The sequence below is a fragment of the Hyalella azteca genome, unplaced genomic scaffold (genome assembly GCF_000764305.2).
Source record: "Hyalella azteca isolate HAZT.00-mixed unplaced genomic scaffold, Hazt_2.0.2 contig9714, whole genome shotgun sequence".
Lineage (NCBI taxonomy): Eukaryota > Metazoa > Arthropoda > Malacostraca > Amphipoda > Hyalellidae > Hyalella > Hyalella azteca.
Window position 1 is genome coordinate 229,197 of NW_025939776.1, and position 27,074 is coordinate 256,270.

The 27,074-nt window shown below is 40.6% G+C and overlaps 1 protein-coding gene across 3 annotated transcripts; it reads right to left on the reverse strand.

The window, feature by feature from the left end:
* Positions 1-1,018: 1,018 nt before the first annotated feature.
* LOC108671341 (tyrosine-protein kinase Fer) lies at positions 1,019-26,337 on the reverse strand. 3 transcript variants are annotated; one of them, XM_018158870.2, is made up of 17 exons: positions 26,242-26,337; positions 15,375-15,720; positions 14,621-14,794; positions 13,975-14,071; positions 13,436-13,628; positions 12,730-12,867; positions 12,116-12,373; positions 11,598-11,787; positions 10,441-10,494; positions 9,368-9,643; positions 8,436-8,630; positions 8,043-8,219; positions 7,475-7,688; positions 6,671-6,823; positions 6,041-6,163; positions 5,089-5,211; positions 1,019-4,344 (listed from the first exon to the last, which is right to left on the reverse strand). In XM_018158870.2, exons 2-17 carry the CDS (start codon positions 15,588-15,590, stop codon positions 4,205-4,207), a joined length of 2,721 nt encoding a protein of 906 aa, XP_018014359.1. In that variant the 5' UTR covers positions 15,591-15,720; positions 26,242-26,337; the 3' UTR covers positions 1,019-4,204. The 3 variants fall into 3 exon arrangements, with proteins under 3 accessions (XP_018014359.1, XP_018014358.1, XP_047738091.1); XM_018158869.2 differs by lacking the exon at positions 26,242-26,337 and adding an exon at positions 17,402-18,032; XM_047882135.1 differs by lacking the exons at positions 10,441-10,494; positions 26,242-26,337 and adding an exon at positions 17,402-18,032.
* Between the last annotated feature and the right edge of the window lie 737 nt (positions 26,338-27,074).

Sequence of the window (27,074 nt, forward strand, 5' to 3'; positions counted from 1 at the left end):
ATTAAAATAGGGCGCAGGTGAAAAAAACAAGCGAGATAATTTGGGACCAATCCCCGGACCCTAATGGACTTTGTTTTGCAAACTTACGGAGCGGCACAAACTTTCACACCACGGCTACTTCAATAAGCCCTTCAACCGGCAAACACAAATTCAAATATTCAACTCTTATTCTTTCAAACTTTCCACTGAATGGAGAAATTTTTGCCCGAAAATTATTTTCGGATATTAGCCGCATATATTATAGCTTAAATATTTTTCCATGTACAAACCCCTTCAGGAAAATAATGGATGAGAAAGGATCATTATCAAAACTTTTCCTTAGTAAAAGTCTTGAATTTATCTCAATTTACGTGAATAAAAACATAAAGATTCGTGCAATGCCTGTCTACCTCTAATAGTGAAGGAAGTCAGGCACTATGTATATAAAATATGACTCCGTACTCACTGCAGTGAGTGACAGAGAGCGCATTTTCTAGTCGACGAAAACTTGAGGTCACGGACAGACGGACAGACAGACAGACGGATATGGCGAGCAAAATAGTGCATTTTTCCCATAAATGAGAAAATGCGCTAAAAATATAACTCAGTACTCACTGCAGTGAGTGACAGAGAGCGCATTTTCTCGTCGACGAAAACGTGAAGTCGCGGAGCAGACGGACGGACGGACATGGCGAGCACAATAGTGCATTTTTTCCATAAATGTGAAATGCGCTAAAAAGCAGGTATCACCTAAAGAAAAAAAACAAGCGGCAGTATTTTGTTTTAATGTTGAGCACAAGAGACGACACAGAGCGTTACAACTGATACCAAACCACTCAACGTCAACAATACCAGAATATAAAAAGAAGATATTGCCTTTCAAATTTGTTATGCAATAGGCAGAAAGTTAGTTTTACTCGAATTATTATTAAACTAATAAAAGGTTATTCAAATGATCTAATTCAGTTGATAGTTAAGACGATTCTTCTCATCAAAAACAGAGTTTTCAAAGTGAAGTTGAAATTATCAGGTTCTATACAACACGAGTCTAAAAATATAGACGCACGTTGGTTCTATTGCACACTCAAGACTCAAGCTTACATATTCGACCTAGCCTAGATTTATGTACACTTTACACAGCTGCCTATATCACTTCTTACACACTGAGCGTAAAATGAGTGAACACATTCTTCAAGAACTGAGAAATGTAGAGTACAATGCACAATAAATACTGCTAATCTAAATATCGTGTAACCGATATGAAATTTAATACCCAGGGGCATTTGGAAAGAAATTATTGTGTTCAAGTCTTGGAATAAAGGTTACGAATTACTTGTTATCAAGCGATTTGTCTATTTTAAAACTATTTTGTCTATTTTAAAACCCATTGTGAATTAATTCTTTAATACACAAAGTATAATCATCTTGATTCAGTAGTGCCAGGTATAGTATGCAAGACTTTTAGAAAGATCTAAGTACAACAAAGGATCATCTTGAAGCTCGTCTCAAGGTTCATTTCCTACAATTTCTGTAAAGCAACCAGTTATTTACTTAACCAAAATCGCTTCCATATGATATACCCATCTTAAACTAACCTTGCTAGCTCACAATCCCCAAATACGATCTTGTCATTAATTAAAGTCAGCTGGAAATATTAGTAATACGAAAATTTCTCGGGCAGAGATAGCGGGCGCGAAATCAGATGGATTTGAAATCATTAAGTGTTTCAGGCATCGCAAGTTTAGGGCTCCTATAATCATCAGAAGAAACAAGGTCGCGTACCTCTAAGTCAACGCAGGCCTCTAACTGAACCGGTCACTTGCAAGCGTTAAACCAAAGATGAATATCGTCGCATTTTTTATCGCCGTTAAAACATCGACGAATATCTTCAAGACCTTCATTATAACAAAATTTCCTAGTCTAATATTCTTCCTTATTATGGCACGCAACGCAGCACATTCTTTATACATCAAACGATGGGAAAAAATATATCAGAAATAATAGTGAAACCCGGAGAGGAAATGTTAATGCTTTGGCGAGCGTACCCCACGTGTGGGGGCGAGCGTGCCCCACGTGTAGAGCGAGCGCGCCCCACGTGTAGAGCGAGCGCGCCCCACGTGTAGAGCGAGCGCGCCCCACGTGTAGAGCGAGCGTGCCCCATGTGTGGGGCGAGAATGCCCCGCGTGTGGAGCGAGCGTGCCCCACGTGTAGAGCGAGCGTGCCCCACGTGTAGAGCGAGCGCGCCCCACGTGTAGAGCGAGCGTGCCCCACGTGTGGGGGCGAGAATGCCCCTTGTGTGGAGCGAGCGTGCCCCACGTGTTGGGGCGAGCGATCCCTACAGCTGGTTTGATGCCGCATGCATCCAACACGCCCAAGACAAGAAGAATCATTTAAATTCAATTTTCCTCAGCATGTAATACGTTGAATAACAATATTCAGATGAAAGAAGGTATAAAAGCCTTCAAATAAGTTACAAACATTCTAGAATAGGTCTTAGTTTATCTTATTATCAGAGAATCCGTAGAAATGATGGTAGCCTTACAATAATTTAACATATATACCGGACGCAACTAACTGCGTCATTATGCCATGGTCAAGACAAAATAAATATTCCAGCGTAAAAAATCTTTTAAATTAGCTAAAATTAAGCATAATAACAATAATTATAGTGTTTGTGCACGATTAGTTATGCGTCGTCGAATTTAGCTTCATACCCACTGGATTTTACTCCAAAAATGTCGATTTCATTCTCGTAAGATTCCTGAATCATTTGCGATGTAAAAACACATACATTTCTACGCGTACGTTGACTTACTCACGAACTTGTTCTGCTTGATGCACGCCGTTACTGTCTACAAATGTCGTTCTTTGAATGCGATAGATTCTGGCTTGATAGAATACAGCGAAGACTGAACCATCAAAATTCGGTAAGAATACGAGTAGCCTAACTACACGTAGTGGTCTAAGTACACGTAGCGGCTGGTTGTCCTGCGTATGATTGGTGGGATTAGCTTGGAAGCCGTCAGTGATTGGCCGACGGAGTTCCGAACTCTTAATTATTATTGATATTACGGCCCCAAGACTTGTGCTCGTATTAAATAGATCAAACGATTGCAGCTCTCAACCCTAAAAAAGAAAATATGTAGCTGGAAAACTACTGTGCAACTGTACTAATATACATAAATGTATAAATACATCAAAGCATGTGCACGACAGTGATCAAAACATCAGTAACATGATAAGTTGAAGACAAGTGCAATTTCTTTAAGGTGAAATTCAGTACTCAAAACTTGGCATCACACAAGACAGTCATGAAGCAATAATTTAAAATATTTTCATACCTATTTGCTATACATAATGGCTTGGCGTTCTCATCCCGGAAAATCTGTTAATTATCCACTTGTGTTGAATATTTGGAAAATGAATATGAAAAAATAACACAACATAAGGCGCTGTCGTGACCTATTACAGAGGAGATAGTGACCGATGATGGCCAGCTTGTTCTCAAAGAAGTTAATATAGTCGAGAAATAAAACATACGCGTTGAAACTTTAATGAGCATCTTTAGTTTGTGACGATGTTCAATATTTTGAGATGTCAACATTTCTTTTATGGTACAGAATTTACGTAGTTAACTGTCCATTTGTAAACAAGTTTTACCTAAGATCGTTGCAGTGAAGTCTCAATCGTCAAATGTGCCGACCAAGTCTATTTCGCACCATACAGTAATGTACAACTTAGAAACATCTACATTATTCATATTCATGCGATGCGTCCTAATATCCTATTGTTCATACTCATTTCAATGCCACGACAATATAGACTAATACATCACAATGCCAGGGCGTTAAATATTATAGTCTAGGCAATTATTATGACGAATGACGATTGCAGATATTGTCAATGGTTCATAAATTATTGAATATTCTGTCACAAGCACATAAAGCTACGGCAAAAATATTTTAAAACAGTAGAAGCTCTACTAGAGGATTTGCTACAACACCAACGACTATGCAGATATGTCGCAAACGATATAGACTATTGTAAGTATCTTCAAAGGCGCTATATATACGTATAGATTGTGAACAATATCATAGGTACAATAGACTACTGAAAATATTATCATAGGCACTGAAGTCAATAAAAAATATTCTCGAAGGCCCTGCAGCCAATTGTAAATATTCTCATAGACACTGCCTTCCTAAACCAACTATTTAACATGCTGCTATAGACTGTTGTAGATGTTGTCGACCTCGTTGAGTATAGCGTCAAAGTGGGGGCGGTTATCGGGCTCGTATTGCCAGCAGTCGAGCATGAGTTGGTACATCGCCTTGGGTGTCGTCGGCGGCGCGAGCATCCGGTACCCTGGTGGACAAACAATTTACTGAATACATTTAATTTTATTTCAACGATTAAATTCTAGAGGCATAATAGAAAATGTATTATCCTGGTGGACAAACAATTTACTGAATAAATGTAATTTTATTTCAACAATTACATTCTAGTGGCATAATAGAAAATTCATCCAAAAACTTCTGCAACATTAGTCAGCTTTCTAGGAGATGTAGCTCGCAACGAAAGAAAAAAAAACAAGATTCATATTTGTAGTTTGAAAATCATATAGCAAAACATGGCACCACCCACGGAATTTGTGTCGTCGATATATAATAAATTATTTGTGAAGAAGCATCTTGAACGGAGGACTTCAAATGCTTGGTACATATTTACTTTCTTAATAAATGAATGAATTATAAACATTACAACGTTCTCGTGTTGTCTGCACGTGGCCGATTTGCGACTGAATGAGACTATTCAAGAGTGAGAGCTCGGTGGTGACCAAGTGGGTAAGATCATAAAGAGAAGAGTAGCGAGTAGTGGGTGCGAGACCCACAACTAGTAACTATTGGGTTCGAAACCTACGAAAATAGGTAGGTTTCGAACCCACAGCCTGGTGGCCGTATGTTGACAACAGGCCAACGAAACTATCACCATTATATTATTCTGTTATTCATTATATTATTAAATTATTATATTATTAAATTATTATATTATTTAATTATTATATTATTTAGTTATTATTACTTCACTAATTTCCACACTACGCCTTACCTGAGTCGATCATCTCCCTGGCCTTGGTGTTGGTGTATCCGTGATACGGCACCTCCCCGCCTGAGAAGATCTCCCAGCACAGCACCCCGTAGCTCCAGACGTCGCACAGCGACGTGTATTTCCCTGCACGTAGGAAGACAAGACTAACGTATCTTGCGGTGAGTGGAACCAGACTAACGTATCTTGCGGTGAGTGGCACCAGACTAACGGATCTTGCGGTCACTGGCACCAGACTAACGTATCTTGCGGTGAGTGGCACCAGACTAACGTATCTTGCGGTTATGAGCACGAGAGATCGGAGCAAAGCTATACTTAGAATCCTTTTCTTCACACATAGGAAGGATCTATGGAATATTTTTAATAAATATCACCAGTTTAAAAATTAATGTTAACGCTGTGCATGATTACGGAATACTCTTTGAAATCACGAATTTTATTAACACAGAACAGTGCATCGGAAGATTGATAAGTGTCGAAACATGAGCATTGAATAATGATTACAACCTTATTTGAAGATATTCCAATAGGCAGTAAACCGTGAATCAGATGTCATCGTCGTTGATAAATCTCGAAGCAATATTTCTCCTATGCGATAACGTTTATCATCAGTCTTAAATATTAGAGCTAAAATCATTGTTTCACCTTAACCTTTGACAAAATTGAATTAAATTGAAGCTAAATTGCTTCCCTTACTTTTGAATATTTAAATTCAAATGTTATCAATTATTTTAAGCGCAGCAAACGTATTCCATGCATTCTCCAACTGCGATATACATCCCAAGTATGCAAATTTGGAAAAATAAATACGATAAAATTTTATGTCAGAATTTTTCGAACTTATAATGCATAAATCTACGCTTGCCGCGAAAGGTAAAGCATGTGACTATATTTATACCGAAGTTGAATATAGATATTTCTACGCTTGCCGCGAAGAGTAAAGCACGTGACCTACCGAAGTTGAGGGCTTCAGGAGCGGTCCACTTGATGGGTATCTGCTTCATGCCGTCGCTGACGATGTATTCCTCCTCCTCCCGCGACATGCCGAAGTCTGAGATCTTCACTATGGTCCTCTCACCTGCAATGATATTTGGAACTCTGGGTCACCGCGTCTGTAGTTCTCATGTTAAAATAATAGGATTTTACAAAAACCTGGCGAAATACTTAACGGTTAAAAATGGTTAACGTTTTTCAAGAAGTTTACAGAAAAGATTAATTTAATCAGAATTCGCTTATCATCACGTTATTCTCCGAAGCATGATAGCGTTTTCTGTTCGAGTGCCTTTGAAAACTAATCTATTAAAATAATTGTCAATATGCTTTAGCGATTTGATTACTTCGTTTATTACTGAAGATGCCTGGACAAAATTTATACACAAATGACTCCTTCACAGAGCATGATGGAGACTACATATGACTCAAGTAGCACAACGAGTGTACACGTATTAACAGCTGCGTACCAACAAGACAGTTGTGACTCTGACACAAGTAGCACAACAAGTGTACACGTAAGAGCTGCGTACCAACAAGACACTTGTGACTCTGACACAAGTAGCACAACGAGTGTACACGTAGAGCTGCGTACCAACAAGACAGTTCCTAGCAGCGAGGTCGCGGTGTATGCAGTTCTTAGACTCGAGGTAAGCCATGCCGGCGGCGGTGTCTCGGCACATGCCCGTCATCTGCTTCTCCGTGAGCTTGCCTTTGTTGCTGCGCACGTAGCTCAGCAGTGACCCGCCTGAACAGCATGCGAGTGTATAATATTAATGGTATTGTTGCTATATAACACTTAAAAAACGCATGGCATAAATTAGAACCTAGCATTGAAATACTGATTCAAGTATATGCAGGATTTACTATACCATGACAAATTACGCATTGAGCAAATGGCAAAGAAAGTACATCAAAATTACCCACTGTAGTATCTAAGGTTCATGAATAAAAATATAAATTTAAATATTCCACCAATTTTTTCTTACATTTATCTGTCACTTTGCACTAGTAAACTATTTCCCAGAGCAACAAATTTCTCTTCTAGCCCAGCATTCAGAATTCATTTCCATTTCACCAGTACCATTTTAGACAAGACCCTGGCTACTTTAACTGCATACTACCGTAACAAAGCTCTATCATCCCAGCATGGTCAAGTGATCTTGAGTAATGACATTTGACGGAAGCAAGATACTTACGAGACCATATTGATTCACCATGAGAATATAATGCTCCCTACACCACCAGGCACCAGCTCCATGGCCATCACTGCTCCCTACCACCCACCAGGCACCAGCTCCAGTGCGCACACTGCTCCCTACCACCTACCAGGCACCAGCTCCATGGCGCTCCCTACCACCCACCAGGCACCAGCTCCATGGCGCTCCCTACCACCCACCAGGCACCAGCTCCATGACTATCATGATAGGCTGCTTCTGCACGCAGATGCCGATGAACTTGACGATGTTTGGATGGTCGTACTGCTTGAGGATGCGTCCCTCCTGTAAGAACTTCTTCTTCTGCTCGTCAGGCAGCGTCACACGACACGTCTTCACCGCCGCGTCCAGGCCTGAGCCAGCTAGACGTGCCTTGTACACGTCACCGAAATTCCCCTGCAATGAAGCAAAATTAGATTTCGTCACCCAAATTCTTACGGCAATAATCAAAGTTAAACGTAAGTCATCAGCATTCTGTTTGAATGAATCGCAAGTAGGCATGAACTTAGCCATTATATTTAGGACCAGAATACGACGAAGTTACATAAAATAAATTATAACGTAACTGTCTAAATGGATTCTAACCACACGTAACTGTCTAACCATTTCGCACGAAATAAACACAATCTGATGCATTCTTGTCAACGTTCAGTGCAAAATTTGATGCAGCCCGTCAACACGTGCAGTCTTGTAATGCAACACATGCCTTCACGCCTTATTCCAGCTCATGTACCAACAAGGCAGCCTTACTCTGCCGATCTTCTCGACAAGTTGCACATCATCGTTGTTAAGCTCCCAGTGCTCCCTGAAGATGGGAGCTCTGAGGACAGCGCCAGACTTGTTGGTGACGGGCAGACCGCACTTGTGCTGGTAGATGATCAGCTCCTGGATGCTGGGGTACGCCGGGCCCTCGAAACGGTAGTGGCCCTGAGCACAGAATGAAGTGGAGGCTTATTTGTCTTTCCAACAACATTTATTAATTTGTGTGTATCCTCAAAACAACAATTACATCAAAATTACTCAAGTGCACAAGAATAAACTATAAATCTTGATAACGAGAGCTGGTAAATGAAATTTTTATAGTCAAATAAGTAATGTAGTATAAACATTGACACGAGTATTCGAGCGACATGAGCAGCGCACCTCAGGCGTGGTCTGCACGATGAAGTGCTTGTGAGTGCCCCAACTGACGGACAAGACGACCTGGCGCTCGTCGTTCCTCGTGCTCTCCCTCACCAGGAAGTCCCCGTCCTCCCTCAGCAGCCTCACGACCTCCTCTCGGGGCAGCACGCCGTGGAACCAAGGTTCGTCCTCCAGCTGCCGTTCAGGATCTAAAGTCTGCAACGAAGAGAACTCAGGAATTTATTACTGAAACTTGGACACATGAAGATTTGTACCTTATCGCAAGCTACAAGGTCGAGATCTAATCAAAAATTCAATTATAGAAAATGAACATTACATCTCTTGAATTCTACGGTCATAGCGATAGAACGATAACTTGAAATACCGCTTGAAGACCTTCATCCTACAGAACATGTGGACTATGAAACCTGTCATAAAATTGCCCTAGCAACAAGGCGATTTAACGCCTCGTAATAATGAGGTTAAATTTCAGAATATAATTGCATGAATACAATTAGTTACAAAGGTGCAACCCTGAAGAAGAGTCGTTCCCACGATTCTAGAAGAGACAATATCAGAAATATTTTCTAACACACATAACTAAAATTTATTTTCACAAATTATATCCATCATCGTTTTTTCTGAGGAAAGTTCAACGAAATAAAACCCTTGTTTTAGTGCGCAATCACACGTGAATTTTTAAACAAACCTCGATTTAATAACTTCAAATTACAGAAGGCTGAAACAACTATTATAATTGCCAGGGAAAGCTTGGTAATATCAATACCGTAAAAAGGGAAAGAAGCTTTTTGATATAAAGAATACTTAATCGAACATAACTGCTGCTATGTTCGAGATAAGACGACGTCATAAACTACGAGTTTATAGAAACTAGGGTACATTATAAACTACGATTTTCAACTACGTTGAAAATAGCGCCACCAGTTTCTTACAAGTTCCCCGACGCCGTTAGTTTTCGTGGGAGACGCGCTGGAGGAGACGTCAGCTGCCTTAGGGAGGGAGCTAGGAGATCCTGAAGGAACCTCAGCTCCTCCTGCAGGCTCCTCGGTGCTGGCACGGGTGGGTGTCGGGGGAGTGGACGTGGGGGACTCGCTGCTGTTGGCGCCCTGCCCGCCGCGGGTGCGATGGAAGGGCTTCTTCAGGATGTCCTTTATGGCAGAGGACCTCGAGCGCACCGAGAGGTTGTCACCGCGCACTGGACTTGCCGTCTGGTGCATCAGAAAATTGTTCATATAAGTTATGCGTTCAATGTAAACAAGATGAACAGCGTACGAATTTCTTATAAAGATTGTAATAAGTTCGATTGTGAAAGAGTAGGAAAACCAGATTGTATAGATTATAACACTGGAAACTTTCCAAGAAACTAACTTTAATTCCCCGCATGACACGAGTTTCGAAGTCTGTTCGTATTTTACTTGCCTTTAACCAGTACAACGTTCGTGACGAAATAAAACGCGAGCATTTTGATGAGCATAAAAGATTGATTTAGAGGATAGTACAATGAAACCTACTTTAATCAGAACTACATGTAATTATCTACCGGGACAGTAACGTCGACAGTAACCATACACTGCGGTAAGTTAGTAGCTACAAATACGTCTTAACGTGAGATGAGCACTCGGTATGCATGAGCATGGAAATGATGTGCGTATCACAACAATGCATTGACAAAACATCGAGGACTATAAAAAAGTACGTTCAAGTTAGCGGGTTATAGGAACACTAGGGTTTACCGGGATCAGGTTACCAGGCTAGGGTTCGGTGCGACAACAGCCAGAGTATTCTCTAAAATTGTTATTTTGAACTCGGAGACTGGGAAGTGAGTTAAAGTTTTATTCCGAATTCTGTAATTTTCTGGCAATCAGTGTAGAGGAAGGAACCAAGACATGAGGTTGTATGGGCTTTGAGATCAAGCAAAGTAAATTCAAAGGGAGAACATCAGGAAATCAATCCAAAAAAGTTAGTGAGATTTTCTTCAAATCAGGGAAACCAGAAACGGACATACCACTTTCGAGACTGACTTGAGAGACTGTAAAGACTTCGAGTTGAATCTTGATATCTGCAACAGGAAGTGCATGTTGATACAGCTATAATCAACATTACACATTTCTTTTAGTCTGAAGCGAGCGTTCCATTTCAATTTCTTCAGTGAAGTTTTTAAGATCAAGCTACCCGTTATGCGAAAATACTGAATAAATTAATAGCACCAAATTTCCGCAAAATGCAGCATGTTTGAGAGAATATAAGCTATCTTTACACGCTGTTTTCTCTTCAGCAACGACTTTACACGCTGTTCGCCTCGCAGCAACGACATAACGTCCTCGTGTTTAATTCGGGTCGTGCAGAAAGAAAATAAACACAAATGGGCTGGGAAATTTTCAGCGTTGCCATTCTACGATTTCGAAAATACGATGATTTAAAATTTTAATTCACCAACCAAAGTTTTTTTACATTTTTAAATGGATAGACCAAACTTTCATATGTGAACGATGGTGGTCGTTCACTGTTACCACTTACCAGTAATTTAATACCAGCATTCTACTAATAATTTCACGTGCATTTGTTAACGTGGATACCGAAAGATCATATCTGAGCGGCTGTGATTCGGTTAGTCAGTCGTGTCGTGCCAGCCCTACTGTAAGCTAGCACCTAAGCTCGCTCCACTTTGCCGTCTCACGAGAGATCTAGTTGTTGCTAGATCTTGTGGCTGTGCCATGAAAGATTTATCAAACTGTTTATCGATCATGAATCTATTGTTCCGCTGATTTTGAAATTATAAACGTGCCTCTTTTTAAACTGTTCATTACTGAAATAAAATTACGTTTTATCCGGGTTAACTGAATTTTAATTAACGGGATCCAAGTGCAAGAAAATAGCAGCGATTGAAACTTTATTCAGATCATTATTTGTAATAAGATAATACCGTCGTTTGACCGCATAGTTCGTGGCCATCTGACAACATTTAAAACTTGCGGCGAAGTCCGGCGGCACGTACATTCATGTTAAAAAAACTGATGTCCCATTTAGGTTGCAGATACCCCGACTCCAAACCAAAATAATCGAATTTTAATGCAGCAAAAATACGAACGCGGTTTACAAAACATTGGTAAATCTAAAAAGGATATAAAATATTATTCAGCATCTTCCTGCATGATAGCTCACCGAGTCGCCGTTGAGGTTCGTAAAAATAATCTGGCTGGGGGTCTGCCAGGGCTGGGGCGCCTCCTCGCAGCCCAGGGCCGTGAGGGGCGCGTCTATCAGCTGCCGCTGGTTCTCCAGCCACGACTGCTTGCATCGCAGCTCACTCAGCTCCCGACGCAGCACGTCGCTAGCACGCTTCAGCACCGGCAGCCTGCAACAAATATCTTATGTTAAAGTACATAAACGCATATACCTATATTTTGCCTAACAACATGCAATGGCATTCAAATTTCTGTTTGAAATACCGTACGTAATACATTTCCGTACTTAATAGTTTGTCATAATGCATTTGCATATCAACTGGAAACATCGCCAAAAATAAGGAATAAACCAATCAACACTTCATCTCGGATAAAACCAAAGAATAACTGAGAATCGAAAAAAACACCGTGAGCAAGAAATTGGCAAAAAAATGTGGGAAAGTTCAGATGCCGACTGAGCGCAAATCAAAGGCTGATGACAAGAAGATGAGAACTGACCGCGATGCGACGGCGACATCTTGAGCCGAGTTCTTCTTAATATTGGCGGCCTCGGCCTCATGTTGCGCTAAGAGGCTCTGCTTCTCCCTGTGCTCGCTGGTCACGTCCCTGAGGCGGCGCTCGAGCTCCGCCAGGCGCTGCTTGAGGTTGTCCACCGTCAGGGAGTCGACAGCGAGCTGACCTGCCTGTAGGCTGCCCACCCCATCACCCAGCAGCGAGGAGCTGAACTCGAACACAACCGCGTCAGGAGGGGTCGATCTGAGGGGGCATTGAAAGAGGAGGAGAACGTGATTAAAATATTACGGAAGTAAAGAGAAAAAAAAAATCATGCCACTATGTGGATAATGCCTTTACATAAAAGAAACCATTCTTTAGACGCTTATTTTGGCCATCAAATTAATCACAAATTTATTATTCATTATAGTGATAGAATGAGCGGACCAGCGGAAAGTGATAGTATCTCTCTGCAGCAGCGGACCTGTTGGTCTCTACGGACCAACACAACAGGTCCGCTAGGGTCTACGGACTCTCTCTGCAGCAGCGGACCTGTTGGTCTCTACGGACCAACACAACAGGTCCGCTACAGTCTACGGACTCTCTCTGCATCAGCGGACCTGTTGGTCTCCACGAAGGTCTGGTACTCAGCGGTGGGACTGACGGCCTCCACAGCGGCGGATATGAGCTGCTGCAGGTGAGCGTAGCGCCCTTGCGTCGTGTCTGTCAGCTGGCACACCTCGCTCAGGATGCTACGCCTGTACACCACGATGATAATATATTAATTGCACATGAAATAATGAGGATTGATTTAGATCACCACGTATTAAGTTTGAGATGAGATCGTCCATTAGGTTTGAGATTCCATCTTCGTCCAGATTGATGAGACAGGACAAGCGATAATCATGAATTCAGCCATTAATTTGAAGTATAGATGCAAATGTCAGCAGTGGCAACAATGTGAGCTCGAATCGTTTCATGAAGAAGGAAACATGACATCTCTTGAGGAACAAGAGGGTGAGCAACAAGAGGTTAATGTCAGTAACGTAGATTACAGCTTATGTCGGGTAAGAAAATTCGTATCACGCACGGCCTGGCTACACGAACTGGTGCTCGCTTCAACTATCTATATATCTCAGTTCAACTATCACATTATCCTTCACTCGTTCCTTGATGCTATAGTGCACACGGTATGTATGCTAGCGATATGAGTACAGTAAGATGTCAAAGTAAATTCTGGTCTTTTCTATTTTCCGCTAATTCTGGTCTTTTTCGAAGTACAACGAAGCAGCTACAGACACAACATTTAAGTATCATATCACTGACCACTTAGTAACCATGTCTTCCTGCAGAGTCTGCTGATACTCGAGCAGACCAGGCAGCAGCACGGTGCGGAAGTCCCTCTCGTAGTCTGCAGCTTCATTGAGCAGCAACACGTACTCGTTGTGCAGCTGATGCAGTTTCTTGCAGCACTTCTGGTAACGCTCCTTCAGCTCGTCCAACTTTCGGCCCGGCTTACCTAGCGAAAATTCCCACGCATGAAACTCAACAGCTAAATAAATTATATGCACACTCAATTCATGAGTCAGCATATCCTATAACAACTATAAAAATGAACAAATCAAAAAGTAATGGAAACACCAACAATAGAAATGACCAAAAAAATGAAGATGGAACTAACAAAAGGCCAGACTTTGAACAACTTGTAACGGCACCTGCAACAGTTGATTTCTCCCGTCCTGTACAACGCGTGGATTAAAGGCTTGTCTTTGCACGTGTCAAATAATGTAAGAAAATTATCACAGAATGATATCGTTTGATTATACATCATAAAATGTATAAATTTCTTAAAAATAACGTCTCACTCTTTAAATAGTGATCTTCATATTTTGCCTTGGCGCCCTTGTAGTGTTCCAGTGCTTGTTCATAGTGCCCCTTCGCCTTGCTTACAGCTTCTTGGTACTGGAAATGAAGAGGTCAATGTTATACCTCATATCGTAGGGCCATGGACTAGCAACCAACTGGCGTCGGCTAAATTTCTTCAGCTCTCGTGCTAATTTAAGCAAAATATAATGTGAAAAAGGGCGTAATGAACAGTAAAAGAAGGAAAACAATAATATATTATAAATACGATCAGGACTATCCCATTATTGATTAATAAATAACATTCAAGTATTGGAACGCAAGCTAAGTCAGATAGATTTACCGAGCGATCAACCACATAGAGTAGCTATGATCGATCAATCTTAAAAAATACGTAGCAAAAGGCTCGTGTACAATCTATCAATAGAACAAGATAGGAAATGAATATGCTCACCCTGGCGACCTCGTTGGATATCCTGAGATGTTAATACGTAGCAAAAGGCTCGTGTACTATCTATCAATAGAACAAGATATGAAACGAATATGCTCACCCTGGCGACCTCGTTGGATATCCTGAGATGTTAATACGTAGCAAAAGGCTCGTGTACTATCTATCAATAGAACAAGATAGGAAATGAATATGCTCACCCTGGCGACCTCGTTGGTTATCCTGAGATGTTCTTCACAATAAACCTTCCTGCTGGCGCGCTTCTCTGTTATGAGCGCCGCCAGCTTCTCGACGGCCTCCAGCACGAGCACGTCTGCGTTGTGGCGCATCAGGCTGCTCCACTCCTCCAGACTCTCCAGCATCACCAGCCATGCCTGCACCACACCACGGTATTAATATTATCTTCTTGTATTCTGTATCAAAATCCAGGTAATTCAAAGCGTAGTTCATCGTAAATAAACTACTATGGCTCTCTTCCTTGAACAGCCGACGTTATTGAATTTATGTAGCTGACTTATGTAGCGAAATGCAGGTAATTGGAAGGGTAGCCATTCGAGCATATACATCAGTGGCTCTCCACCGTCGCCAGCCATGCCTGGCTCACACAAAGCAACAAAACATCTTTGGGTGTCAGTGCATCGGAAAACAGTAGGTGGAGGTGTGGCTATTAAAAGTCTACTCCATATGAATCTCCGCCTTCACTTACCGCGCGTGATGTACATGTAACATGACGTTCTTAGCGTGTGTGCAGATGCGTGTTAATTATGTTTGCAGTGGAACAATAAGGCTAAATAAAATGGTAAGGGTGTCATAGTACATTTCCTTCGGAATAGCAAGGAACCATTCAGAACACATCGAATAAAGATGCTGAACTCAGATTCAGTGTGAAGCCTATATTTTAAAAGAAAACAAAAAAAGAACCTAAAACACGGAGGAGTACACCGTGAAACATACCTTGTGTAGCAAGGAATCCTGCAAAACATTGTCGGGGATGTCCATCTTGGCCGCGGTGTGCGCGAGATGCGTGAGCGCCGTGGAGTAATCACGGTCACACTTTGCTCTGGCGACGAGAACCCTGCGCATGGTGTCCAACAGCCGCACCTCTGCATCCTGCCTCCCCAGCAGAGCAGCGTGGCTCGCGGGGCCCTGCAGACATGCACTGAACCCCATCCTAGCGCCGTCCCCTAGAGCAGGGGAAGCGGCACCACCACGCAGTCGACCCTTCTTCCTCCTGAGATCGTCCCCTCCTCCGTCGCACTCGTCAGGGTTCTCGTGGCTGGACGGTGTGCCAGTCCCGCTCCTGCAATTAATGCATGTGTTAGAGGTAATCAAACACAGCACGTTTCGTGAGGGAAAGAGTTAGGGTAGAAATTCTAGTAAACTCGTTCTTTAAAAATTATTTTTGAAAAAGTACGTAGTGGAAATGATAATTGCTTCAGACATAGTACATGAAAGACAGAAGATTTATTATTGATTCGATTACATAAATGTTTCGGCATAAGGTGCGTCTGGACGCTGTTGCGGTCATGAGGTGTGGACACTGACAGGAAGTGTTCAGCGGAAGTTACCTGTGCCACCAGTTGTAGATTTTATACTGCAACCCGTACACGTGCGACAATAACTCCATTTTAGGCGTCCACACTACTACTACTACTACTACTACTACTACTCAAAAAATCTCCACACTACTCCACACTACTCAAAAAATAGGCAAATATTTATTTATTATATATGCGTATCTCTTTGAGAATAATTATATAATGATATCCACTGAAGGCGTTAGTTCAGTACATGTGCTTGACTATTTAGAAAATTAGCGATGCAAGAGCCTAATAAATAAATAAGGAGGATTTTGTTCTGCTTCAATTGCCTGCAATTTATCTTTCGCTGACGTAGGTATTGAAACATTGTTCATCCTTGTACTTATGTAAGATTTTACTTTTACTACGTACATAATATAACGAAGATGCAATCAAACAACTGGACGCTAGAATGCCCGCAAGATCAAGGGATCATCTCGTCATTAGAAGACCCAACGATCGCCACTAGTAGTATTTTTCAGTCAAGATTCCGAGCTGCCTTTCGTAGGTTGGTACCTCACCATTTTATGATAGAAGCTACAATCGCTTTTAAAATAGCGGAGAATGAACAAATTTTCTATGTAATATTCAGAGGATCCTTGAAGTTGTTTATTATGATAATTACAAATAAAACTTTTCACACAGTCAACGTAGAAAAAAGAAAAATACTTGATTTCGAACTGTAATTTATATTGAACTATTCTACTTTTTCCTGGACAATGAAGCTAACAATAAATTAACCTCCTAAGAACTATATTTTTTATTATTTCTATGTTATTTAATATTTTGGGAATGAGAAGCTGATGGTACGCGCTTCACGAGGTTCGCAATGACACTGAGGGTAGCAGCTCTACCCTCGCCCTCATGAGGGTTAATGCGTTCAATGAGTTGGGCAGGGAGCTCGAGACAGCCTGGGAACCGCGAGACACTCGGCTAGCGAACCTCGTTTACTTAGTCAGGCTCAGATTCACTTTGGATTTTTTTTTCAGTGAATAGGCACTGTATAGGCAAATCAAGGCGTCTACTTCTAGATGTCTTGCTTGATTTATTAGGTGTCAATATAGGTATATGCTTGGACGTTTAATAACAAGGGAGTACAGATTGAATTGCATAAAAACGCGGTCAAGATCATTTGTGCAATTTCTGAAGTATCTCTCGGCAGGGTTCGAAACATTTGATACTGGGCATCAAGCAGGATGTCTATGATGATAAATAACACAGAGCCATTTTTCGACCAGCCAAATGGTTTCCGTACTTTTATGACGCTCAAGCCAGAGGATGTGGGCTCCACGAACGCCCAACTTATACGCTCTTGTGCCCTAGCAGCTAATGAAACTTTCAGAAATTAGCTTAGTCAAATATATAAAATAAATAATTGGTTACATGAAGAGAGTACCTTACCTTGCAGAAATTTTCAATTCTTCAAGGAAAGTAGTCGACAAATTTTGGGTTTGCGGAGTTGACTCGTCGTCAGAAACAAGATGTGAAGTGAAAAATCGACTCCGAGACTTTTCACCCCGTGTATCTGGTGTAAGCTCGTCCTGGTTTTCAACAGGTGGGCGCAGGTGCGATACGGAACTGTAATCATTACATATTTTACGGGGCAGGGGCGATACCGATCGAGAGCGAACATTGGGGACATTCTCGCCATTCTTGACATTCGTTTCGGAACTAAAGGTAAAATTTACAACGTTCCCCTTCAGAAGGTCAGAATCCACAAAAGCACTTCGAGGTAGCAAGACTTCCTTACATTTATCCGTATCGTTAACGCATTTCTTCTTGAAAATGGACTTCAACGAGTAGTTTCGTTTCGTAAAATTGCTCACGAACTTTGCTGCGCCATCATTTACAGGTGCAGATAGATCGTCCACAGACTGTCCCTGTAATTTGGTAGCCATTCCCTTCATTGATAAATCATAAGCGCATCATCGTCGATTCACTCACTTAAATGCCTGAATTTACGCGCATATAATACATGTGAACGGCTTGACACACTGTAAATTAGTGAATCGCTAAACTTATAATTAAAATTAGGTCAACACTGGTTGATAGAAGTATATAAATGACAAACTGTTTTTAAAAATAATAGCACCATCATTTACAGGATCTGAATACTGAAATACTACGATACTCTGAAAAAAAAATTTCTTTCGTGAAGTTTTCACTTGCTCACGCAGAAATGTAAAGGTAGACAAGGAGAATTTTCTTTAAACTACCCTCAATGCATTTTTTCTCAAAACATGCACTGCACAATGAAATAAATGAAAAAAAATATATATATAATTAGTCATCGTCGCCCGCGAGATACCGTAATTGATAACAATAAAGGAACACGTAATTAGTTATACTTGAAGCTTTTAACACAAGACTTGATGTATGTATAGAGAAAATTGGATATGCGACGCGGTGTTGATGTATTCCGTGCAAAATAGATATAAATGAATCTCATCTACAGAATACATACCCTGTACATTCACGTCAAATTTGAGTATGATTTCTTTGCAGATACATGCTAAAATACGGAGATTTACAGGCAGGAGCAAAAACATACCTGACTCCATAAAAACCTCACATAATGAACAGCTGTAATTCAGTTATCACGTAGTATGATCAGCCGAGTGAAAGAATGTTGTATAATTTATAATGTACGACAAGCATTGTCCAGGATTGCACGAATTCTGGACCGTATTTCTACATTTGTTCAGAGAATTACCGAACTTTCAAAGCAACACTAGCAATTATGCACACGTTCCTTTCTCTTCGTTGCTCTTTGGATTTCTTGACAATCCTGCAGCAATCCAATTTCGCGTATTAATTTCACTTGGGGAAAGAGTATATAGCAATCATGCAGGGATCCAACCCTTTACATTAACAGTACTTTGAATAGAATGACAATCACTTAGAAATGCAATCCCATATATTAATTGCACTTGAGATAGAGTGACAATCACGCAGCAATCAAATCATTTATATTAATTGCACTTGGAATAGAGTGACAATCACGTAGCAATGCAATCCCATATATTAATTGCACTTGGAATAGAGTGACAATCACGTAGCAATCAAATCATTTATATTAATTGCACTTGGGATAGAGTGGCAATCCCACAGCAATGCAATCCATCACACTTACAGGCCGCAATACGTTATCTGTCACACAGCGTGCATGAGGCACTCGCGTCGCCAATTCGTGTACATTAATTGACGGCGTACAAAGCGTAAACAAGCGTCACTTATTAAGTATGATAATAATAATTATTGTAATGGATCGTCGATAACAGCAGCTTATTTTTAGGCGCAATGTTTCTTAAATAATAATAGAATGCTGCTGGCTTTGAAAATAAAGATGTCAGTCAAATATTCAATAGTTGATTTCCGCTAAAAAAATCCCGCTAAAAAAATACAGATAATTTATTTTCCCGAATTATTGTTTTTGTTAATAAATATAATATAAATTTTAATTACTGATAAGCAATCGCTTTTCAACAAGATCTGCTTTTTCTGACCAAGTGGAATAAATAACACTTTTTCATTGAGTAACCTCAGCTTTTTATAAAACCTATGGTAAAAAATCTGTATTTTTCTCGCCTTCACCGAGTAAAGAAAATGGGGAGAGAATTGCACCAAGTATGAGGGGGAATAGGACGTCAAGCGGCAGAGGAATTTCACTTTCTGCATAACACTTCACGAGACTCGGCGCTAAAGATAACTTGATAACGCACAAATAATGATAATTTACAGTGGATGATAACTCGATAACTGTCAAACCACAGTCTCTTGAACAAGTTGAGTTGGTTTACATTAAGAAGGTTTGGTGGCACGAACATCTTAATTCCTACAAAATGCCGTGAAATGTAAACCTAAAGCACATATTGAAATGTCAACTTGTGTAACCGAAAAATGAACAGTTTTACCACGATTATCGTATACGTCTATCATTTCAGATTTTTCACGATCAAAATATTATTATTGTAACACAATAATAATTTATAAATAATTTAGGTAATTATTGTAACAAAAATAGATGTCGAAACCATAATAATTATTTTATAAAAATGTTATCGAAATGCCATAGCGCATGCCCGAGTCGCCATGCCTGATGAGTCATAGCGCAGACGACGATTATAGCTATGATACGCAACAGCTTCATGTACAGACGTCGAAAAGAGTTGTTATCAAGCAGTTGCTTCAACTTAGAAAGCAGCCAGCTTGTGATCGTATATCAGTAGGAGAAGTACGTAATGAACATATGTGTCTGGCGCTCTAGTAAATATAAATAAGATAATCAAACATGTTTAGCGTAGTGGGGCACCAGAAATCCTGATTTAGTCCTTATTATATTTATAACAGCAAAGCGAAATTGACAATATTACTGTGTTTTAATGATGCACCAGCACCTACAAATATATATCAATACATATAATGATGTAAATTTTGAGCAGTAATTCTCATCAACGAAATGAAAAAGGCAAAGATAACAGCAGCGGTGAGGCATTCCAATGCCCACCAAAATAACTTTTTCCCGCACGAACCTTACTTCAGAAATGGGTCATTTTGTCCACATTGATACACGCTTAATCACCCTTATAGCACAAGCAGAGAGCAGACACAGCACTGATACGCTCTTCTCCAGGTTAGGTTGACCCAAACAAGCGCAAAAAATATAACTCAGTACTCACTGCAGTGAGTGACAGAGAGCGCATTTTCTCGTCAACGAAAACTTGAGGTCACGGACAGACGGACGGACAGACAGACAGACGGACGGACGGACGGACATGGCGAGCACAATAGTGCATTTTTTCCATAAATGAGAAAATGCTCTAAAAATTGCATCGATATTTGGACAAGTCTCTCAATTCTTTGAGTGCTCCCGCAACCGAAACTGGTCCCAGCATGCATCTAGCATGGCCAGCCGTGTCTTCAAACCACACGATGCATGAGCAATAAATAATATAAACTACCTATAACAAAATACAAGTCAATAACACATTCTAAGGAAAAGATCGGCATCTATGTCAGATAATGAATTTATAAGCGCTACTCTGATAAGGAAGACTATTTCCTAGTCACGTACACGAGCATGCAGCTGTGGTCCGGTGAACTGTTAAACTCTATAAGGAATATATCGATAACGAACAAATAAAATATGAGATTCGGGAGTTTGGTCCATCGAACGAAGATGAAAATTCTTCGTCAAATAACTAAAACATCAAGTGATTTTCAAAACACTGTCTCATTACGTCTAGCAGTTTGCTTTGAACATTAACTTATTTATATTATAAGGAAAATGTTTTTAGTACAACTCATTTTGGAAGGAGTAATTTTCTTCTTCAGAAAGATAAGGTGAAGTATACAACGGGCTCCGTACTACAGCCTCCTCTCCTCCACATAGTTGCCTCGCTCAGCTTCCTGTCTCAGCGCCTCCCTAGCCGCGACACACCCTCTACACGCAGCGTGTAGTGCAGCACACGGCAGGCCACCACCTGCAGCGTGTAGTGCAGTACACGGCAGGCCACCACCTGCAGCGTGTAGAGCAGCACACGGCAGGCTGCTCACCACCTGCAGCGTGTAGTGCAGCACACGGCAGGCTGCTCACCACCTGCAGCGTGTAGTGCAGCACACGGCAGGCTGCTCACCACCTGCAGCGTGTAGTGCAGCACACGTCAGGCAGCTCATCACCTGCAGCGTGTAGTGCAGCACACGTCAGGCTGCTCACCACCTGCAGCGTGTAGTGCAGCACACGGCAGGCTGCTAACCACCTGCAGCGTGTAGTGCAGCACACGGCAGGCTGCTCACCACCTGCAGCGTGTAGTGCAGCACACGGCAGACAGCTCACCACCTGCAGCGTGTAGAGCAGTACACGGCAGGCAGCTCACCACCTGCAGCGTATAGTGCAGCACACGGCAGGCTGTTCACCACCTGCAGCGTGTAGTGCAGCACACGGCAGGCTGCTCACCACCTGCAGCGTATAGTGCAGCACACGGCAGGCTAATAACAATATCAATAATGTCAATACATTCGTAACTATCATTCGCAAGCGCGTTTGTCGCGCAGTGACATTCACTGCAGACAATAACGCTGTTGTGGAGGCACTTGTGAGATAAGACAAGGCGACAACCATAAATATGACAAAATTGTATTAACGCCGGCACCAAACACGACTGCACCAGAAATATCATATGCGAACATACATTCGGTAATCATATCTTATAATAACGTTGTAATTTCATATGTACGGTTTATGACATGCCTCGCTTTTCAATCATCCGTTTGTGATATTCAATCACACGATAAGATAAAATTTAATCCAGCAGACAAGCAGCAACTACAGTGAACTACTGAAATACCTAGTACGAGATCCCACAGAAGTCAGAAGTTATCAACGAATATCGTCCAAATAGCTTGTAAATGTTTCATTATTCTAGCGAAGTCATCACAAACTCTGCCACTCACATGAAATGCCGTTACAAATTAGTTATCGGCCATTATTGTTATGAATCCACTTTTACTTTATTATCGTTATTTGGATCAGACCTATGGGAACATCTGCTTAATTAACGATACGGTTCCTGGAATATACAGATAAACCAAATTTCAGTCAAGTAGTAGAGCGACATTCCTATTTGATGTAGACGAAACGTAATTAATTTGAAAACACAGCACATGGAATCTGTTGTTAAAGCGCTGTCTCTCACCATCACCACACTTCACGCACGTTACCTCAATACTGAACGTTCGTGGCGCTGGCGCTGGCGGGACGTCGGCGAAGTTACCGCGCTACCGAGTCATTGCCAGAGGTGAGCAACATTGCGCATGCCGAAATTTGAGATATGAGTCATTGTCGGGACCGACTAAAAATCACTAAATCGTCGAACACAAAACGACTCGTTGTATTGTTAGAGAAAAAAAAAGGTAATTCAACTCCATTGAGAATAATATCGAAGCTATCAAAAACACAAAAGGAAAATTTGAACGAAAGACTAACTTCGATTCGAAGTTAGTGCAGCGATATAAATTTTAAAATTAATTACATTTTAGTTTGTTCGATTGGTTATTTGTTTGTTTGCGGGTGCGTTTGAAGCAAACACTTCACATATGCACACTTTAAATATTTATAATATGTTCCAGCAATTCAAGGTTGAAATAAAAATGTCGATCTTATGTTTTTACTAATTAGATTACATTTTTTGTTAGAAAATCCAACAATTAAAATTTCTTTCAAAGTTCAAAACATGTAAATTTGTATCTTTTGTTAATTATGCATTTGAAGGAGCTTCTATCGTATCAAAACTGCTTTTAAACTGAAAATTAATCTTTGGGATTTTGGATAATTTATTCTAAATACCAGGGATTATCTCTAAACCCAATGCTCGGTAGTGCGGCAGGGTTAAGGTGCTTGAGATTTAAGTGTTTCTCAGAAGAACAATTACCGAGTTAGTCCTAACTGGATAACATGGGCATGATTGTGAATGCAACAATACACGATTAGCTGTTGAAATCACTAAATTTGGAGGCAATCTACAAACAGCAGTTGATAAAGTTGAACTATACCTATTTTTCAAGTATATGTATATTCAAGTCTTGTACTTCTCAACCAGAGAAGTGAAAGAACGTGCTAGTCAGATGCTATTTATTTACAATGACACAATTTATTACGAAAAACTGACAAAAATCTTTGTGAAGCAGACAGAGAAGCTGAATTGAATTTTAACATGTAATAAATTTAAAGCTACCTTCTTCCGCTAAAATGTTTTACGAGTATTACTCGTACTTTTACAGCACATTAAAAAATTACTAATTAGTGCTACCGTAGTCGGATTGCATAGATACAACGGAACCTACACTGGTTGCGATAGTAACGTTGTAAAATTATGCAGCCTGACATGAGTTAGATACCCACTGCACGTGAGTCGACCACGCTGAGCTCCATCGTCACGTTACTAGAATCTGCTGGGCCTTGGGAGCGCCGGTGGTGCTCATTAGTTAGGTTCTCATAAGAGTTACCGGTATACTATATATACGGTAGTTTAGACATGGGCGAGTTTACAAATAATTAAATAAAACAATTAAGTGGAGGAAGGTAGAATTTAATTTATTACGTGTTAAAATTAAATTCAGCTCCTTTGCCTCCTTCTCGAACATTCTTGTCATTTTTTTAATAAACCGTGTTACCGTAACTATGTTTCATCTGAGGAGCACGTTCCTTCACTTCTCCGGTTGATAAATACAAGAATTGAATGACTTTCAGCTGGTGACTTTATGAATGAGAGATACCTACTCTAGAATTGAGAGGTAAGTTAACTCGTACGAAACTTAAAATGAGAATGACGTTGTTCGGGAATAATACCATTTCATATAAATCAGTGATTTTCATATTTTAGCAACAATTCTTTTATACATTTAGAGTTTGCATACTTGCTGAATTTTATTGATTCATTATTAAGATACTATCTGGTGCGGACTTAACGACACAACACAACTGTACAATAGCTGTTTACCATACATACATGTAATGTAAATACTCAGCATCAATATGAACTGAACCTGCATGACAGTGCCAAGTCGTGCCAGAGACGTATAGTCCCCCAGCAACGTACCGAAGATTACGAGGACGAAACAAAAGTAGAAAAAGTCGCATGGTACACAAAAAAATTGTTATACAAACCAATAATTACAATAAAATAATACAGTTACAATGTTAGATCGTGGTGCCGGTCTGCCGGAAGTAGGGACGCACAATAGACGAGAAAAGCACTATGCGTAGCGTTGACACGTGCCAGCAATAAGTGCAAGCCATCTCGCCAGAGAAAGCGTTCAGCTAATCACACGTTCCATTCGCCTCGTTTAGAGATATTAAGAACTCTCAATCGATCGACATAATAAATAGGACAGATAGGAATATAAAATTGAAGTCACCTAAAGTTATCACTATGATTACTTTAGTTTAGTACCGAAGAAATATCAGCCATCATTCTAGGCACTTCCGTTTAGTCAGATCTCGCACGGAGGTTGAGGCCCACAAGGCTTCACGTCACTTCTGGCGGCCAGCGCACTCATATGAATATACATGTACACTAAAAAATAGTTTATGAGACAGCATTTACTGTTTTCCTTCCGTTAAATTGACGTTCACTTCAAACAGATATCATCATTTTCGAAGAGACGAATTCTGAATTTAAATTGTAGAATTTGAAACCAATCTTCTAACTCCGAAATTTTTCATAATAATAGCATTAAATAATGGTGTTCGCATGGAAATACTTGGCAGGAAATAAGTTTTCTTTGAGCGATATGGAGATGTCTCGGGAGTCGGGACGCTATAGATGACGGCGCTCGTCAACATCCAGCAAATTTTGTGAGCACATTCACAGCAAGGAACAACGTTTTTATTCAGTTAAATGAATCGGCATGCCATTAGCATGACGTTATGAATTTTAATTCCGTGATCAGAGTGCCATGTGTTAGGCTTGTAACACTCATGCCGGCGTTGAGCCGAAATATTTTCTGTTGATTGAAACCTGTGTAAATTAGAAAAACTGAGCCTGGGATACATAATAAATTCAAGTTTTGGAACTTCAATGAAGAACACACAGACAAAGCGAACAAAATTATTTTTATTTTATTATCGTTTTCCATTCTCAAAAAAGTCATGGAACTTGGTCCAATATTACACGGAGCGCTGTTGTAAAAACTTGATGTTATGCGGATCATTACGTTTTTAAAAGTTTTATCGCCAGTATCGGAATATTTATAACGAACACAAGTAGCTTGTAAATCATAAATTAGGTATTTGGTGAAAGCGAAACACAAGTCTCAAGTACACGCGATATCGTTAAAATTGCTTTTCAATATTTGTAACGCTAAGCAAATTATTCAGATGGAAATAAATGTCCATTCAGGGTAATAATATCACCAACTGTTGCATCATATTATTCATACATCATTACATGACGGTCTACTATCAAAAGAAAAATAGCAATTGCGTTGCTGTCTTTAAGTTTAAGAAATTCGTCAACTTTTGGCCCCCATGTAGCATGCTTATATCTCATAAGTTAAGAAGTCATACGTTACAGCAATCATCTGGACGAGCTAGCTCCCTTGAGGGCATTTAGGAGCAACCAAGTCCGACGAGATGCTCCCTTGTACTTACAACTGAGGTAGGTTAGCAAGGTACCTGTCGCGGCAACCCACCTACACTGCTCCTAACTTATATACATTGCGTATGCAGGATCCCTACTTACCTTGCACCTGCTTCTTCCAAGGATTCTTTTCCAAAGTAAAAATCACCAGCACAGAATGAATAAGCGTTCACACATCGATACGGCAAGTAAGAAAAGCACTAGGTAGTAGGTATACTTCACTTCTAGCTTGCACATTCCACCTGTACCACTGTCACAGCCATGATCAGGACTGGCTGACGCTCTACACCGAACAAAACTTCTGGTCTTGGCCAAAGCAAGGAAGAAGGAGACAGAGAGAGGAGGAGAATGCAGGCCAGAAGTGAAAAGAGTGAACAACAATTCGCGATTGACCACCCATGTCTGCGTTTCCAACATCAATGGCCGTCAAATTTTCACAATAGAAGGTTTCGTTATAAGATTGAATTACAAAAAGGTCACTTGAGATTGCGGTCATTCTTAGCTCGTTTGGCGTTTTTGCATCTCGGGCAGTGCTCCCTGTCTGCACAACGCAATCGCAGAGTTTAGAAATCGAACGAAATATTTCGGGATGAGTCGGAAGGTATCTAAATATACCTGCCCGCAGGGCAGTCGCGGCTCACATTTTCTTTTCCTTCGAGCAGGTGCGACTGCAGTGATGGGAGACTCGTGTACTCGCCAAGTGAGATACTGGTTCCATGGATTTTTATACTTAAAGGCTATGGAGCTTTCAATGACAATACTTTCGTGTTGATACTGAAACTGTTGAATTAATAGCTATCAGCAATTAACTGATATATGAGCAGAAGGAGCGGAGATAAATTTTCGTTCAGTCTTCCCTGCTGATTCAAGCATAAAAATTTCACAGTCTGTGCCTTAAGTTGACATGGATTAAAAAAACGCAAATATTTAGGCCT